This window comes from Castor canadensis, chromosome 6 (assembly GCF_047511655.1).
Source record: "Castor canadensis chromosome 6, mCasCan1.hap1v2, whole genome shotgun sequence".
Classification (NCBI taxonomy): domain Eukaryota; kingdom Metazoa; phylum Chordata; class Mammalia; order Rodentia; family Castoridae; genus Castor; species Castor canadensis.
The window spans coordinates 7264562-7281785 of record NC_133391.1 but is presented as its reverse complement, the minus strand read 5'-3'; the positions used below and the strand labels follow the sequence as shown (position 1 = coordinate 7281785).

Genomic DNA, 17224 nt, shown 5'->3' with positions numbered 1-17224 from the left:
GCCCAGTTTTGGAGGCTGCCTTAGATCTTCCTGTGTAGACCCCCTGACTAAGGGAGGGAAGGCTGGCTTTTGGGGGCACTCCTTTCCTGGGTCCTTTTCCCACCCAGGTTGGGTGTGGCTTTCTTCAGGGAGGCCCCTGGGGCTGGTTTTCTCAGAGGATTAAGCACACAGTAATACCACCATCCAAGGACTGCTTCTTCCCAGACCCAAGTCTCCTGCCCCTGAGGTCCTACATCTCAATTCTCTTTTACCCAGGTGGACACCTTCCTTTCCTCTCTAGAACCCAGAGAGGATGGCTCCGTCTCCCAAGCCAGGAGCTGCCTGGTGTGAGGCCTGAACCCCTCTGAGTGGAAACCATGTACCTTGGTGTCAGGCTAGGCTGGATGGACTCTTCTGCCTGGGTGGTGTCAGAACTCCTCCCAAACAGTAAGCCCACACTAAGTTCCCAGGGCAACCCCCAGGCTCCTTAGAAAAAGCAGCAACCAGCCATGCAAGGTGGTTCATACCTATAATCCCAGCTACCCTCGGGGCAGAGACTGGGAGCCCTGTGGGGTGGAAGGGTGGGGATGGGGGGGTTAGCAAGACCCCCATCTTGACGCCTGTGGTCCCAGCTATAGGGAGGTCATTGGTAGGAGGATCAAGGTCCGGGCTGGTCCCAGAGAAACATGTAAGACCCTACTTGAAAAATAACTAAAGCAAATAAGGGCTGGAGGCCTGGCTCAAGTGGTAGAACAGTTAGGAAGTGCCACAAAAAATAAAATAAAATAAAACATGTAACTTCTCAGGTCTTTCACTTTCCTTGGTGGGAGCCTCAGAGGCCACAGACAAGTGAATGCTTTTCTACTGTATCCCAGAAGCCAGGAGCCTGGGGCTAATTCCCACCCTTCCTTCCTCCTCTCTGTCCCATCGATAGTTCCAGGGACCAATGGGCCACTCACCTGTGGCTTCTAAGGGACATTCCTCTCACCTTCTGAGACCTAAATTGCATCTTCCTGGACATATCTGCTCTACTGGGATTTGAACTCAGGGCCTCATGTTTGCTAAGCAGGTGCTCTTATCGCTTGAGCCACTCTACCAGTCCTTTTTTGTGATGGGTTTTTTCGAGATAGGGTCTTGTGAACTATTTGCCTGGGGCTGGCTTTGAACCACGATCCTCCTGATCTCTGCTTCCTGAGTAGCTGGGATTACAGGCATGAGCTACCAGCACCTGACTTCCCTCTGGATATTTTGCACAGCACCCAGCCCTCAGATGCCTGTTTCCCTGCTCTTTTTCCCCCCAAGAGCCACCTCACAGACTCGACTGCTTCCAACCTAATCACAAAAATAAATTCATAATCAAAAAAAGTTATTTTATCTCCTTGAGGATTAATCAAAACGGAGCAGCTTTGAAGGCAGACTCTGGAACAATGTCTGAGGAGAAATGGAGAAAGCCTGTGTTGGAGGCTGACTCAACTCCAGGCCACACAAGTCCTGGCCTGAGGGTTGGCGCTCACCTTGGTTTGCCAGCTGGCTTCTGTTCCGCCTCCATATTTTGTCCCTAGGAAGCAGTAAGGAACGAGATGCAGTTGGTGGTGAAGACGTAGGCCCCTCTGCCCTGTTTATGCACCCCCTCCTCACACCCCGGCCAGGACTTACCATCTCCTCCTTCTTATCCTGGAGACACACTCTCTGGTCAACACTGGCACTATGACCACCACAGACACCAGCATTCCCAGCAGGATGGCCACAAGGTTAAATGCTTCTAGGGGTGGGAAAAGAAACAGGGACATGGGGCACAAAAGGGTTAGCGGATGGGACATGGGACGGAGGTGAGCAGGAGGTGGCGCTCTCTTTTGGTCCTTGTTTGTCCCCGCTCATGGGGGACCTCATCCCCCTAAATCTTTGGGTGTGGTTGGCCTATCCCAGGAGACTGTCACCTCTGGTGTTGCTGCCCACCCCCACCAGCCCTTTCTTCTTTTTTTTTTTTGGGCGACACTGGGGTTGAATGCAGGGCCTCATGCCTGCTAGGCAGGCATTCTTTCTGCTTCAGTTATTCTGCCGGCCTTTTTTTGTGATTTTTTTTTTTTTTTTTGAGGTGGAGGTCTCTTGAACTATTTGCCCAGGTCTGCCTTCGAACCGCCATCCTCCCGATCTCTGCCTCTTGAGTAGTTAGGATTACAGGTGTGAGCCACTGGCACCAGGCCCCCATCAGCTCTTTCTGCTTTCAGTCACAACTCTCATAAGGGGACTTTCATCCAGATGGTCCCTGGAGTCCCAGATGTTACCTTAGCCACCGTTTTTCAAAAAAAGCTTCCATCAGTCAGCACCCAGCTGCTTGCTGGGAAGGCAGGTGTGTGGGCCCACTCCAGACCTACTGAACCCAAATCTTGAGGAGTTCTGGAATGTGCCTTAATTAAACTACCTCACAGTCTAAGTCAGGATGGACTTGGAGAACCTCAGGCTTCTGCAACAGAATTGGAGCTTGGGGTAGGGAAACATAGTAAAAGGGGCTGGAGAGGTGTGGGGGAGAAACAAGGTGAGGCACATGAGAGGTCAGCAGTGCGGATCTGGGGGTTCAGAGAGAAGATTCCAAAGAATGTGGGTAGGATGTGTCCACAGGGACTAATTAAGGGTCCTTGTCCTGCTAAATCACTAGGAATCATATTGTGACATGACCCCATCATACATTATAGCATAATACACTATTTTATACTATAATATATTATGTTAGCATATTAACATTACATTAAAATATTGTATGATATAATTATATTATAACGTGCTATAGATACAATCTAATGCATTGTATAAATATAATACGTATAATATAAAATCTGTAACAATGATATATCGTGTTATATAATATTTCATTATTTATAATATGCAAGCATGTTACATGACATATTCACAATGTAGTGATATATATCACATTATAAGTAATATGTATCATGGAACAATATATTAATATATACACAGTATATCTATTAATTGATATTATAGTGTATGTATAATCTCTCTATATTTTTTGGTGGTACTAGGGTTTGAACTCAGGGCCTTGTTTTTGCTAGGCAGCTGCTCTACCTCTTGAGCCACTCCTCCAGCCCATAATATATCTGTGATATATATTCTAGGTATTCATAATAGACACTATAATGCATGTTAGTATCACGTATATAGGATAATTCTGGGTCAGCTGTCAGTGGGGGATGTGCCATCACCTGGCTCTTTAGGGAGTGGGATATTCCGAGGCTCTGTGCAGAGGTTTCCCCCGTAACCGAGTTCACACTCGCAGATGAAGCTGGCCCCCTGCTCCTTACACCGACCATCATTGTGACAGGGATTCTGAAGACACGGACTTTCTGCAGGGATAGAGGGGGGGCAGTGTAAGAGGATCCCAGGAGAAGCATTCACAGGACAGAGAGGCCTGTTGGGGGTCATCACAGCAATCCTGGGCTAGCCTGTGCTAGCCTGGGCTCTAGGGAAATTGCTTAACCTCTTGGAACTTCATTTTCCATGCCCATAAAATAGGGGTGCTATTCTTGCCACCAGGTGTGGCAAGCCATCAAGGAAAGGACTTAAAGAAGAGCCTGGGACAGGCTGTGCGGTAATAGGTGCTTAGAGAACTACAGGTTCTTTTCCTTTGTCCCTCCCTAAAACAAGAGGGGCAGACTTCCTGACATCACGCAGAGGACCATGACACAAGACCATGTCTTGCATGACACGAGTGTCAGGCAGAGGACCGAGGAGGGCTGACCCTTGGTCTTGGAGCCCAGAGGGGTCCAGGCTCACCTCGGAAGCAGCCTCGGGTGAAGTTGCCAAGGGTGCAGGTCTCCCCAGCTCTACAGCTGAAGGGTTCACACAACAGCATCCCTGAGCTGGCACAGGTACAGCGCTGGGAGCAATCCTCAGTCACGAAGCTGTCACCCAGCTGGAAAAGGGGAAGGGCCGAGAAATTCTGGTTTCATCCTGAATATGGCTATCTGTGCCTCAGCTCCCTCGTCCCATTGCCTCCCAGACCTGGTAGTAGACACCATCAGCAGTGCAGCCACAGTGGGTCATAGGGAGGCTCTGAGTGCCGCTGTAGATATAGCCAGGAAGGCTGGCACAGCCTTCCACACAGGGGCCCTCACAGTCCTCGGGGTCCAGGAGGTTGGCACAGGACTTTGGACAAGGCGTCATGCAGCTCTGATACACGGTATTGGCTGGACATGTCATGGCTGAGGGGACAGGGGCATAGTCAGGAGCTGGTCAGGCTTGGGGTCAGCCAGAGACAAGGACTATGGGGCCAAAGAGGACAGAGCACAGAACCACCTATAGTCATGGAAGCCAGAACAAGTGGGCTGGCTTTATCTGAAGACTTTATATGCCCATGTTGAAGGACCTAGATGAATGAGCCAAAGATGAGCATTAGGGAGGAGAAGGAGATGGGGTGACTGGGAATAGGCGCCCAGGAAAGGGCAGAGAAGGAGTCAGGTTGGAAATGTGCTGCCTTGAACTTGGTGAGAATTGAGGGACAGAGGAACCAAGACAGGAAACCCATGGTGAGGGCAGTGTTGGGAGTAGAGCAGAGGGTGGGATGGTGGAGGGGTTGGGGCCAGCTGCTCAGCAGGAGCAGTGCCTCACCGCAGTGGGTGTGGTTCCGCCAGCTGGCCAGGCTGGCACCTGCCTCTTGACAAATGATGGCGTACCCACTGAGGACCCAGCAACGCAGCTCCTCTTGTTCTTTGGGGTCCCGGCCAGTACACATATCAGATACACAGTGCCTGGGTTGGAGGGGTAGGCAGAAGAGGGAAGTTGTCAGAGTAGGGGTCAGAGTGGGGAAGGTAAGGAGACTCAGCCCTGCAGGAATGGGGCCTGGAACCCTGAACAGGAAGACATCAGGCAGTGTTGAGGTAGAGGCACAACGAAACAAGGCTAAAGGGAGGAGGAAGTGAGCCAAGCAAAGCTGGAGGAGGCTTAGGGGAGAGATCTAGAGAAAGATCAGAGCAGGTGCCTGGGCCATTCCTGAACATCCTGGATCCCTTGACTCACTCCTGGAAGGATTCTGGGGCCACAGTCTGGTGACAGGCAGCAAAGGGGCCCTTGGGGTCCACCAGCACGCTACAGGCCTGGGTGCTGTTGATGAGTGCCAGTTGCTCTGGGCTGCATTCTGACCGAATGGTGTCTGATTCTTCCTCCTCTCCCTCTTTCTCCTCTTGTAGGGCCCTGGAGTAGAGAAACCAAGGGCCAGGTAAGGGGGAGGTGAACTTGGGGAGGAAGAAAGGCTAAGAGAATGGCTGGAGTTTCCATTGATCAGGTGCCGCCATGGTCAGGATGAGTCAAAGTGACAGAATGTGAAGAAGAGATGTGCCGAGGACTGGAGGACTGTGGCCAGAGACTGTTACTGATTTTCCCTGATCCCCAGCCCTCACCTTGGGAAGCGAAGGAGGGTGTCCTCCGTTTTCACCTCCCAACTGCTGCCAAAGACATTGAGGTCCCGGGTGAGTGCGCCATTGGGCAGCATGAAATCATTCATGCTGTTCCTGTCATAGTTCCCACACAGGCCGTGTACCAGTCCCTCGTACATGCTTGGCAGGGTGATCACTGTGGGAAGAAGGGGTGCCCTGGAGTGAGCCCCCACTCTTTGCTGGGTCTCCACCGTCAAGCAGGAGGCCCCACTGCACCCCAGGCAGATCTCCTCTCCCCACGATCTGTCTGAGCTGTTTTCCCTCTTCCATCCTAGAAATGTTCCTTCCGCTCTCTGTTCCCCTCCCTTGGTTACCTAGGTCATTCCTTCCGTCAAAGCTAACAACCATCTGAAAGTCAGTGATCAGATACAGCCGCTGACCCCGTAGAGTGACCCGCAGGTGCTCATTGGGCCTGTAGGGGACGGCCATCTTCTGGTTGTTGACCTAGAGAGGGAAGACAGAAACTGCAGAGTTTCTACAGGATGAACCTGACCCTCTGCTCTTCTTGCTCATGCCTGGCTTTGCCTTTATAGTAAGCCTGTGTTTTTTTGTTTTTGTTTTTTTTTCCAGGACTAGGGTTTTGTTTTTGTTTTTGTTTTTGTTTTCCAGGACTAGGGTTTTGAACTCTGGCCCTCGAGTTTGCTAGGTAGGCGCTCTACCCCTCGAGCCACTCCACCACCCGTGTTGTGATGGGTTTTTTTGAGATAGGGTCTCACAAACTATTTGTCCAGGCTGGCTTCGAGCAGCGATCCTCCTGATCTCTGCCTCTGGAGGATTACAGGTCCAAGCCACTGGTGCATGGCTTTATACGAAGTTTTTGACCAACCTTGGTCAAAAACAAAACCCCATGCACACAGTATGTGGTTCAATTGAGGCAGAGAATCTTTCAGTCAATCCTGAGTTATGTTTGTGTTTTAAAAAAAAATTCTATGCATCCTGAGTGTTCATGGCTTTTCCTTAAAGGCAGTCTCCTTGAACACTATACCCACAGATACCCAGGGTCTACTGTATATATTTATCTCCCTACCTCTCCATGACATCGTTCAGTGTACACCCCCGGAAGCTTCCTTACGCCCTAGTGCCAGAGTCCTCCCAAAGGTCAACTCCTGTGGAAGTCCCAGGTCCTTCCTTGTGAAAAATTAGCACAGTGGACACCCCTGGTCCTTTTCCTGTGTGGGCTTCACCTTCACCTATGCTGTCCTCTTTTTTTCTTCCCTAATCCTTCTTGGTCTTTCACTCAGTCCCATTGCCCTTCCCCTCATCCCCATGAAAGGACACTGATTTTGACTTCTACAGTCAGCCTGTGCTCACTAAGAGCAGGGCACCCTGGCTTTACCAGCTCCACAGGGCTTCCCAGCTGGCCTCCCGACCCTCCAAAACTGGCCGGCCTCTTACGAACCATAAGCACCAGATTCTTTTGGAGTTGGACTTTATAGCCATAGACGAGGGTGGTCACTTCGTGCAAGGCTGGGCTCGTGGGCCTGTACAGCTTGTTGCGTCCCTGCACAAGCAGATGCTCCACCCCATCGGGAAGATTGTCCACTGTCTTTATGAGAATGTAGGTCATGCGGCCCTGGAAGTGGTAGCCGACCCTGTCAAATGTTTGGTAATAGGGGTCCCCGAAGACGGTGCATTGTTCCGACTCTGCCAAAAAGGGTAAATACTGAGAAGGGACTCTGCTCAGCTATGAGTCCCCAGAATCCTCCCCCTACCATGGTGCCTTCTGTCACCTCCTTAGGCCCATGATCCCTAGATACTTTATTTTCAACTTTCCCCCTCTCTAGGCCCCATTAAACCTTAATCTGGAGCCAGGTCCCTGTGAATCATGCCTATAATGCTAGCTACATGAGAGGTTGAGATTGGGAAGATCACAGTTGGAGGCCAGCCTGGTAAACAGTTTTTGAGACCCCCATCCCCAAAATAACCAGAACAAATGGACTGGAGGTATGGCATAAGTGGTAGAGCACCTGCTTTGCAAGTGAGAAGCCTGGATTCAAACACCAGTTTCATCACAAAAAAAAAAAAAAATTCCAAAATCTTAATCTGGATCTCCTCATACTGCCCCTTCTTTTTGCCCTTATGGTAGGGAGTTCCAGAAGGTATTATCAACTTGTACATGGCCAGAGTTGGTGAGAACGCTAATTTTTTTTGGGCACTGGGATTTGAACTCAGGGCTCATCCTTACTAGGCAAGTGCTCTTACACCTTGAGCCACTCCACCAGCCCTTTTTTTATGGTGATTTTTTTTTTTTTTTGAGATAGGGTCTAGTAAACTATTTTCCTAGGGCTGGCTTTGAACTGTGATTCTCCTGGTTTCTGCCTCCTAATTAGCTAGGAGTACAGGCGTAAGCCACTAGCGCCCAGCTGAGAGCCCCTAATTTGTAGTCAGGTTTCCTGACTACAGTTGCCCATCCTGTATGCCTGTACTCATCCCCTTCCTCAGGCTAAGTCCCTGTGTGCCCTGCCTCTGACTCCTTCAGTCACGGAGCACACCCTCTCCACCTTCCCAGGTGGCTCCCTTACTGTCAGGGGCGCAGCTGTTGCTGTCACTTTCACCCTGCTGGCAGTGGGACCCACTGGGGCAGCTGAAGGCCCGGCACTGAATGGCTCCTCCCGTGCAGGCACAGTTCTGGGTACAGCCACTGGAGATCCAAGTCTTTCCCAGCTGCAGAAACCACCAGAAGAGCAGGGGAGTGAGGAAGGAAGGACTCATTCTCTTCTCACCCCTTCAGCCTAAGCCCCCTACCTGGAAGGTTCACAGTTACCCATATTATCTGTGGGTTCCACAACCAATATTCAACCAACTATGGATGGAAAATACTTGAAAATAAAATTGCGTCTGAAGCTGGGGGGGTGTAGCTTAGTTGTAGAGCTGTTTACCTTGCATGCATGAGGCCCTGGGTTCTAGCCCCAGCACCACCAAAACCAATTTCATCTGTACTGAACTTGTACATTCTGTCATTACACTCACATGACATTTACATTGTATTAGGCATTATAAGTCACCCAGAGGTAATTTAAAGCATATAAGAGGACTATACAGGTTCTATGCAAATAATGTGCCATTTTTTTCTAAGGGATTTGAACAAGGTGAATTCTGGTATCGGTGGGTTCTGGAACCAATCACCCCATGGATATCCAGTTACATCAATTGGCCCTGGTTGGAGGTAGTTACAGTCCCATTTACATCTTGGTACCCTGTATCCCCCACTCCCAAAAAGCATTGTTTGTGCATCCTACATGTATATTGTTAAGAAAGTGCTATTGGACTGAACCCGTTTTACAGGTGAAGAAACCAATGTAACAAAGTCACCTTGCACCAAAGCCCTGCTCTTTCTACTGTACCTTGCTGTGTCCTAGCTGTGTGGATTCCTTACATCCAAAATCCAAATCATGTACTACTACCAGCAGCCTTCACACCCCAGGGCCAGTCATAGAGACAAGAGCAACCCAGGCTGAGAGAGACCAAGAAAAGAAGAAAACACTATCCTCAAGGTATTTGCCCTCCCCCTTCTCCCTAATCCCAATTTCTATTCCCACTCACAGGGATGAAGCCACCCTGGGCATCTTTGCAGCCACATTCACTTTTGGGCACACACTTGTTCTCTTTCAGCACATAACCAGACTGACAGATGCAGCCCTCAGCACAGGTGGAGGGGACTTTGACTATGGTACCCTCACAGCGGCCATCCAGGTCCCAGCAGGAAGGTGAGCAGGTGGGAAGGCAGTTGGTGTACTTATGATGGGCTGGACATTCCAGAGCTGTGGGTGGAAGGGGATTGGGGTAAGTGGAGAGGGCCAGAGGGGGGTCAAAGGAAGTAGAGGTTAGGGAAGAATGATCAACAGGCTTGGGGCTTTTCTCCCTTTCCTTACTCATTCAGTAAACATTGCTGAGCATGGTCTGTGGGCCAGGCCCTGAGGAAAGAAAGCAATAGGAATGTCTCTCTCCAGGAGATTGATCCAGGAGATCAATCAAGGTCAGCCGGCAACAGCTGCATGACCTTGATGTGTTTGGTAAGGGTTCAACAGACAGGTGAGTACCAGGTGTAATGGGGACACAGAGCAGGAAGGTGTTAACTCTGTCAGGAAGTTTAAGAAAGGCCTTAATAAAAAAGAAAAAGAAAAAAAAGAAAGGCCTTTAATGGAAATATATACCATGTTCAGGGATAGGAAGAGTTAGTAACATGCTGGTCATGTCAGTTCTCCCTCAGTTAATTTAATTTCACTCCAATAAAATAGACCTGTGTGTGTGTGTGTGTGTGTGTGTATGTGAATAGGACAAGATGATTTTAAAGCTGAATGAAGATATAAGCAATCTAGAAAAGCTAGGAATGCCAGGCACCGGTGGCTCACGCCTATAATCCAAGCTACTCAGGAGGCAGAGAGCAGGAGGGTTGCAGTTCAAAGCCAGCCTGGGCAAATAGTTCACAAGACCCTATCTTGAAAATACCCCTCACAAAAAAGGACTGGTGGAGTGGCTCAAGGTGTAGGCCCCGAGTTAAAGCCCCAGCACTGCAAAAAAAAAAAAAAAAAAATATATATATATATATATATATATATATATGTGTGTGTGTGTGTGTGTGTGTGTAGCAAGGCCAGGAATGCCAGGCACTAGTGTCTCCCACCTGTAATCCTAACTAGTTGGGAGGCTGAGATCAGAAGAACTATGGTGCTAGGTCAGCCCAGATAAATAGTTCACAAGACCCCATCTCCAAAATAACCAGAGCAAAATGGACTGAAGGTGTGACTCAAACAGTAGAGCACCTGCTTTGCAAATGCAAAACCCTGAGTTCAAACCCCAGTCTCACCACAAAAAAAAAAAAAAAAAAGGCCAAGAAAAATTTTATCTTTATTTTGTTTATTTGTTTTGAGACATGGTCTAGCTATGTAGTTCTCAGGCTAGCCTTGAATTTATGATCTTACTGCCTCAGCTTCCTGAGTGTTGGGATTACAGGCCTAACTCACCAGGAAAACTTTCAAAAAGAGCAGTATTTAGTGAAAAGCCCCTACCAACATTGCATTACTGGCATGTGCAGATACAGCTGGGTCAATGGAACAGGACAGAAAACCCAGATACACACCCAAATATCTGTGAGAATTTAGCATATGAGAAATTGTGGCATCTCAGCCGTCAGGGAAAGACAGACTAGTCATTTAATAATGAGGGAACAACTTGCTAGCCTTCAGGAAAGAAAAAATTTTTTAAAAATTGATTCACATTTCATACTACACATCAGGATAAATCCTCTTAGGTCAAAATTTTAAATATAAAAAAAGAAACCATAGCCAGGTATGGTGGTACACACCTGTAATTCCAGCACTCAGGAGGCTGAGGGAGGAGGATGGAGAGTTCCAGGGTTGCCTAGGCTACATAGTAACACCCTGTTGCAAAAAAAAAAAAAAAAAAGGAAGGAAGGAAGGAAGGAAAGCAGAGACCATAAAATTCTGGAGCAAAATACAGGCAAATTCTTTTTTTTAATTTCTGTGGGAATAGCATTTGTAAATATGGCCCAACATGGAGAAGCCATAAAGCAAAGATTAATATATTCAATCCCATAAGATATTTTTTTTCCTATGTGGCAAAAAGAAAAAGTTAAATGATGTCAAAAAGAAAAAAAAAAAAGAAACTGGAGGCTGGCAGAGTGGCTCAAGTGGTAGAATGTCTGCCTAGCAAGCATGAGGCCCTGAGTTCAAACCCCAGTACTGCCAAAAAACAAAGAAAGAACTGGAAAAATATGTGTTAAACTTAGAGCACTAATGAAGGTCTATTTTTCATAAAAAGAGGATTTCTATAAAATCATTTGATAAAGTCTAACAACCCAGTGGAAAAATGATAAGTAGATATGAATAGATAATTTACAGGAAGAGAAATTCAATTGGCTCTTAAACATTTGAAAGAAATTTCATAATGAGAAAAATGCACCTAAGACTTATTATTTCTCAATTAGCAGATTGGCAAAAATAGCAGTGTGCTGTGAGGCTTTTTGTGTGTGTGTGTGTGTGATACTGGGGTTTGAACTCGGGGTCTACACCTTGAGGCACTCCACCAGCCCTTTTTTGTGATGGTTTTATCAAGAGAGGGTCTTGAGAACTATTTGCCTGGGCTGACCTCAAATCTTGATCCTCCTGATCTCTGCCTCCTGAGTAGCTGGGATTACAGTTGTGAGCCACTTGGGCCCAGCATGCTGAGGTTTTGAGGAAACGGGTACTCTTCTATGATACGGGGAGTGTAAATTCTTCAACCCCTCTGCAAGGTCATTTGGCAATATTTCTCAAAAGCACAAATGCACAGTTTATCATAAACAATTCCATTTCTATGAATTTATCTTTACAGATGGAGTCACACACATGGAAAACCGTATATGCATAAGGTTAGTCAATGCAAGGCTGATTGAAATAACAAAAAGTTGGCCAGGCGTCAGTGGCTCACGCCTGTAATCCTAGCTACTCAGGAGGCAGAGATCAGGTGAATCAAGGTTGGAGGCCAGCCTGGGTAAACAATTCTTGAGACCCTATCTCAAAAATACCCAGAACAAAAAAAGGCTGGTGGAGTGGCTCAAGTGATAGAGCCCCTGACTAGCAAGGGTGAGGCCCCAACCACATCCCCGGTACTGTTAATAATTTAACTTGTATCTTGTAAGGTACTGTTTGTAAGAAAAACAGAAATAAGGACTACTAATCTGAATTTTCATACACATAAAGGTCAGGGGATGGGGGAGACGTCTCACTGGGTATTGTTTAATATTTTAATAGTTTTTGAACCACATAGGGCTGGGGACATAGCTCAGTGGTTGAGTGTTTGCCTAGTATGCACAAGGCCCTGGGTTTGATCCCCAGCACTACAAAAAGAAACTTATTTTTGAGCCATGAGAATGTATTTTATTTGGCCCCCCCATGTCCATGGATTCTGTATCTATTTTTTCAACTAATCACGGACTTAAACTATTTTTCTGGGAGAAAAAACTGCATTTGTACAGAACATGTACAGAATTTTTTCCTTGTCATTATTCCCCAAGCAATACATATGATAACTATTTCCATAGCAATTGCATTGTGTTAAGGTATTCATAAATCATCTAGAGGTGATTTAAACACATGCGTAGATTCTATGCAAATATTATGACTTTTTCACTTTATTTACTTATTTGCCTTTTTTTCTTGGCAGTACTGGGGTTTGAACTCAGGGCCTCATGCTTGCTAGGCAGGTGCTCTACCACTTTGCTACTCCACTTATTTGGCTTTTTCAGTCAGGGTTTCACTACGTAGCCTAGGCTGGTCTCAAACTGGAGATCCTCCTGCCTCAGCCTCCCAAGTGCTGGGATTACAGGCAGGTACCACCACACCTGGTTGTATGCCATTTATCCAGGGGACTGGAGCATCCTCAGATTTTGCAATCCTCAGGGGTCCTGGCATGAATAAATCCCTTGTGGATACCTAGGGATAACTATAACTATGAAACATTCCTGTTTTAAATTTTAAAAGGCTCTGAACTTAGATAGTAGTGATGATTGTACAATTCTGTGAAGATACTAAAGGCCACCTTTTAAATATGTATTTATTTATTTATATTTTGCAGTGCTCAGTATCAAACTGAGGGCCTCACTAGGTAAGCTCTACCACTGAGCTCCTCCAGCCTCTAAAATCCACCTTTACAGGGATGAATAACATCAGTTAAAAATTTTATTTTAAAAGGAAATGCTACAGAAGGTGCTCAGTTGTCTGCCAGGAAGGGAGAAGGAGGAGCTTTCCAGGCACAGGGAGGAGTGTGAGGAGTGTGAAGATTCAAGGCCTGGGCTGGCATGGTGGTATATGTTTATAATCCCAGCTATGAGGGAGCCAGAGATAGGAGGATCTCTGTCCAAGGCAGGCCCTGGGCAAAAGCAAGACCCCATTTGAAAAATAAACTAAAACAAAAAGGGCTGGAGCAGGAAGTGGGGCTCAAGTGGTACAGTGCTTGCATAGCAAGTGCAAGGCCCTGATTTCGAACCTCGATATCACCAAAAGATAAAAATAAAAAAGGAACTTGGGACATAACTGAAGTGGTAGAGCACCTGCCTACCAAATGCAAGGCCCCGAGTTCAAATCCCAATACTACCATAAAAAATGCAAGTCCTGTGTAGGGAATTATATCATTTGGTGCAAGTTGATATACAAGCAGGAGGCAGATCTGGGACAGGGAAGCTAGGACAGCCTACAGGACCTCAGATATCACTTACGGAGCTTGGACTTAATCTTCAAGGTAACAGTCATATAGGAGAGTAGTTACATCTCCTTTAGAAAAATGGCATTAGGCCAGATGCTAGTGGCTCCTGCCTGTAATCCTACCTACATGGGAGGCTAAGATTGGAAGGATTGAGGTTGGATGCCAGTCCAGGCAAGTAGTTCTCAAGACCTCATTTCCAAAACAACCAGAACACAAATGGACTGGAGGTGTGGCTCAAAGAGTAGAGCACCTGCTTTGCAAACACAAAGCCCTGAGTTCAGACCCCAACCCCACCAAAGAACAAAAGAAAAAGAAAAATGGCGTTAAATGAGTAGATGGAAGAATCAAGGACTGTCCTGGTGTGAGGGACATTGGTTAAGAGGGAACTGTAGGGCTGGGGGAGTGGCTCAAGTGGTAGAGCACCTGCCTAGCAGACATGAGGCCCTGAGTTCAAATCCCAGTACTGCTGGAAAAAAAAAAGAATTGCAAATAGCCCTCATCAGAGAGACCACAAGGTCAGAAATAGGTCCAGAACAACCAGAAGGAAGCATGAGGGATCTTGAGAGATATATGGAGAGAAACAGGGTTTGGGAATGGCTTGGGGGTGACTGCAGGGGACACTCACGACAGAAGCTGCTATTCCTCCAGACTGGGGGCTTGAGTCCCTGGTTCCGACAGGCAGCCTCAAAGGCCTGCAGAGCCTCGCAGAGGGCATGGTTGAGTCCTCCAAACTCACAGAGGTTGTTTGTACAGTCCAGGAGGAAGGGCTTGAGAATCACATGAGACACACACTGGGCCCAGGCAGGAGTCTGGAAGGCTGTTTGGCAAGTTTCCCGAGCACTTAGAAGGTCGGCCAGCCTGCACTTTGCATTCACCACCCCCAGATGACTGTTTTGGGTGTTCTCCTCATCTCTGATCTTTTGGCAACTGGGAAGGGAAAAGAAAGGGATCAGCAGAGGGACTGCCACTGCCCCATCTGTGATCCTGAGAAAATTCTAAGGGACTTGAGACCCCTCTTGCTTCACAGGGAAGCTGGTACAATGGTTCCAACCTTCCGTGCGGCCTCCATCTCCTTTCAAGTTTCTAAGTGAAGGAAGGAAGACTGACATTTCCCCAAGTAGGTTCCAGCAACTCTGAGAACCAGAGTCCCCGTCTCTCCCTGCCTCACCCCCCACAAGCACACGCATGAAGGAACTTTCTGGTCTTCCTATCTCAGCTGTGCCCTGCAGCCTGGCTTCCCAGACAGTTGTTATGAAAAGGTAGACTGTCTTAGGGGACCATTACTTTGGGTCGATGGCCTTATCTTTCCAGCTGTTCATGAACTTCTGTTCATCCTGGGCTAGTTCATCACTGGACATGGTTAATTCATCATCTTTATCTCCATTGAAGTTCCCGCACACTCCACAGACCTGGGTGGACAGAGGGAGTTTTCAGTGGGGGGATGGCCTTTCTCTCTCTTTCTTCCTTTCTTTTCCTTCCTTTCCTCCTTCCTTCCTTCCTTTTCCTTTCTCTTTCCTTCCTTCCTTCCTTCCTTTCTTCCCTTCCTTCCTTTCTTCCCTTCCTTCCTTTCTTCCCTCCCTCTTTCCTTCTCTCCTTTGGTACTGGGACTGAACTCAGTTTCTCTTTTTCTCATCCTTTCCTTCCCTTTCTCTTCTCTCCTCTCTCTCCCCTCTCTCCTAAGGTACTGGAATTGAACTGGGTTTCTTTTTTTTCTTTCCCTCTTTCTCCTTCCTTTCCCCTCTTTCCGTTCTTCCCTCCTTCCTCACTTCTCTCTCTCTCTTTTGACAGGGTCCAACTATGTAGCCCAGGCTGGCCTGTAACTTGAAATCTTCCTGCCTCAACCTCTTAACTACCAGGATTACAGGTGTGCACCACCACAACTAGGGCATTTTGCTTTGGAGTACTTTTGTCTACCCTACATGGAAAGAGGCACTCAGCAGTCCTCTGAACTGGGAAGTGACCTCTTGGTATAGTGGGATGGGGGATGCTGCTCTGTCCCCCAAAGGACACCTCCCACACCAAGAGAGCTAGGCATTTTCTTCACCTTTCCGTAATAGGACGCAGGGACTTTGATCTGTAAGAAATGACTACCATCAAATTTGACTTCTACTTCTTTCCAAATATTGACGATGGTGTGTATGCTTCTGGAAGTGATGCTGACTCCCTGGATCTGGGAGGTGGCAGGAAGTGTGACCAGCTTGCCATTGATCTGAAGAGGAAGTGACATGCATGAGTAAGAAGAAAGATCAGAGTCCTTTCCTCAGAACTTGTTTCTACTCTTCTGGCCTGGTCAATGTGTCCAACTCACCAGCACTTGGTGTTCCTTTTGCAGGATGATATGGAAATTGAAGACATCTATGTAGACCCGGTGGAGGCGGAAAGTCTTGGTCTTCTCTTCATGACTCTCACTCTTGGCACTAATCTTGAAGAAAGGCAGCTGCATGCTGGGGTGGCATACTTTTACCAGGACATGAGTGCACATCCCCAAAATAGGATGACCTCTGCCATCGAAGCTCATGTACTGGGAATTCCCTGAGACATAGCACATTCCCACACCTGAGGGGAGAGAGGTAGCTGAGGGATTGTCCCACCTATGGCAAGAACAGGTCCCTAGGGAGGTGATTCTGCATTCTGTCTGCCTGGTAAAGGTCAGAGAGACCCAAGAAGGAAAAAGGAGGACCATGTTCTGGAAAAGAATCAAGGCCCAAGAACCTGATGGAGTGAGACTTGAGGGCAAACAGGGTGTGATTTGGCCAGCAAAGGGTTTATAATATCCATATAAGTTCCTGGCCACTCCAAGAGAAGGATGGATGCTACAGTTTGAATGTTCTTCCCTCAGGATCCATGCATTGGTACCAGGTGCTGGTGGCTCACACCTGTAATCCTAGCTACTCAGGAAGCAGAGATCAGGAGGATCACGGTTTGAAGCCAGCCTGGGCAAGTAGTTCTGTGAGACCCTACCTTGAAAAAAAAAAAATCACGAAAAAAGGCTAGTGGAATGGCTCAAGGTGTAGACCTTGAATTCAAGCCCCAGTATCACAAAAAAAAAAAATCCATGCATTGCAAATTGCATCCCCAAAGTTTTGTGTTAATGGTATTTGGGGGAGTCTTTGGGAAGTGATTGGCTCACAAGGGTTCCACCCTCATGAATGGGTTTTTCACAGGTTAATGGACTAACGAGTTGAGGAAGTGGGTTAGTTATCGTGAGAGTGGATCTGTATAAAAGCCTGTTTGGGCATGCCACGTACCACTTGCAAGAAGACCCTCACCATAAGCAGCCCTCAACCTTGGACTTTCCAGCCTCTGGAACTATAAGGGATGCATTTCCTGGGCTGAGGATGTAGCTCAGTGGTAGAGCACTTGCCCAGCATTCATGAGACCCTGAATTTCATCCCCACCCCACCCCCAGGGCCAGAGAGTATATTTCTGGGCTGGGGGTATGGCTCAAGTAGTAAAGGGCCTGCCTAGCAAGCTCAAGGCCCTGGGTTCAATTCACCCCTCACTCCCAATCGCTTTCCGTATAAATTACCCGGATTCTGGAACACTAGAAACAACAGAAAATGGCTACTAACACAGTGGGTAAACCCTAAGATGGT

General features: G+C 47.5%; 1 protein-coding gene across 1 annotated transcript in view; it reads right to left on the bottom strand.

Moving 5' to 3' along the window:
* Positions 1 to 559: 559 nt before the first annotated feature.
* Positions 560 to 17224, bottom strand: part of Zan (zonadhesin) — a 42534-nt gene continuing 25869 nt past the window's right edge. The window contains 17 exon segments of the mRNA XM_074077804.1: positions 560 to 1537; positions 1636 to 1738; positions 3198 to 3338; positions 3769 to 3907; positions 3997 to 4041; positions 4043 to 4196; positions 4668 to 4742; positions 5011 to 5184; positions 5391 to 5562; positions 5741 to 5870; positions 6826 to 7070; positions 7949 to 8090; positions 8970 to 9187; positions 14254 to 14555; positions 14913 to 15037; positions 15673 to 15837; positions 15937 to 16184. Of these exon segments, the coding sequence (XP_073933905.1) occupies positions 1366 to 1537; positions 1636 to 1738; positions 3198 to 3338; positions 3769 to 3907; positions 3997 to 4041; positions 4043 to 4196; positions 4668 to 4742; positions 5011 to 5184; positions 5391 to 5562; positions 5741 to 5870; positions 6826 to 7070; positions 7949 to 8090; positions 8970 to 9187; positions 14254 to 14555; positions 14913 to 15037; positions 15673 to 15837; positions 15937 to 16184 (2750 nt within the window). The 3' untranslated portion in view covers positions 560 to 1365.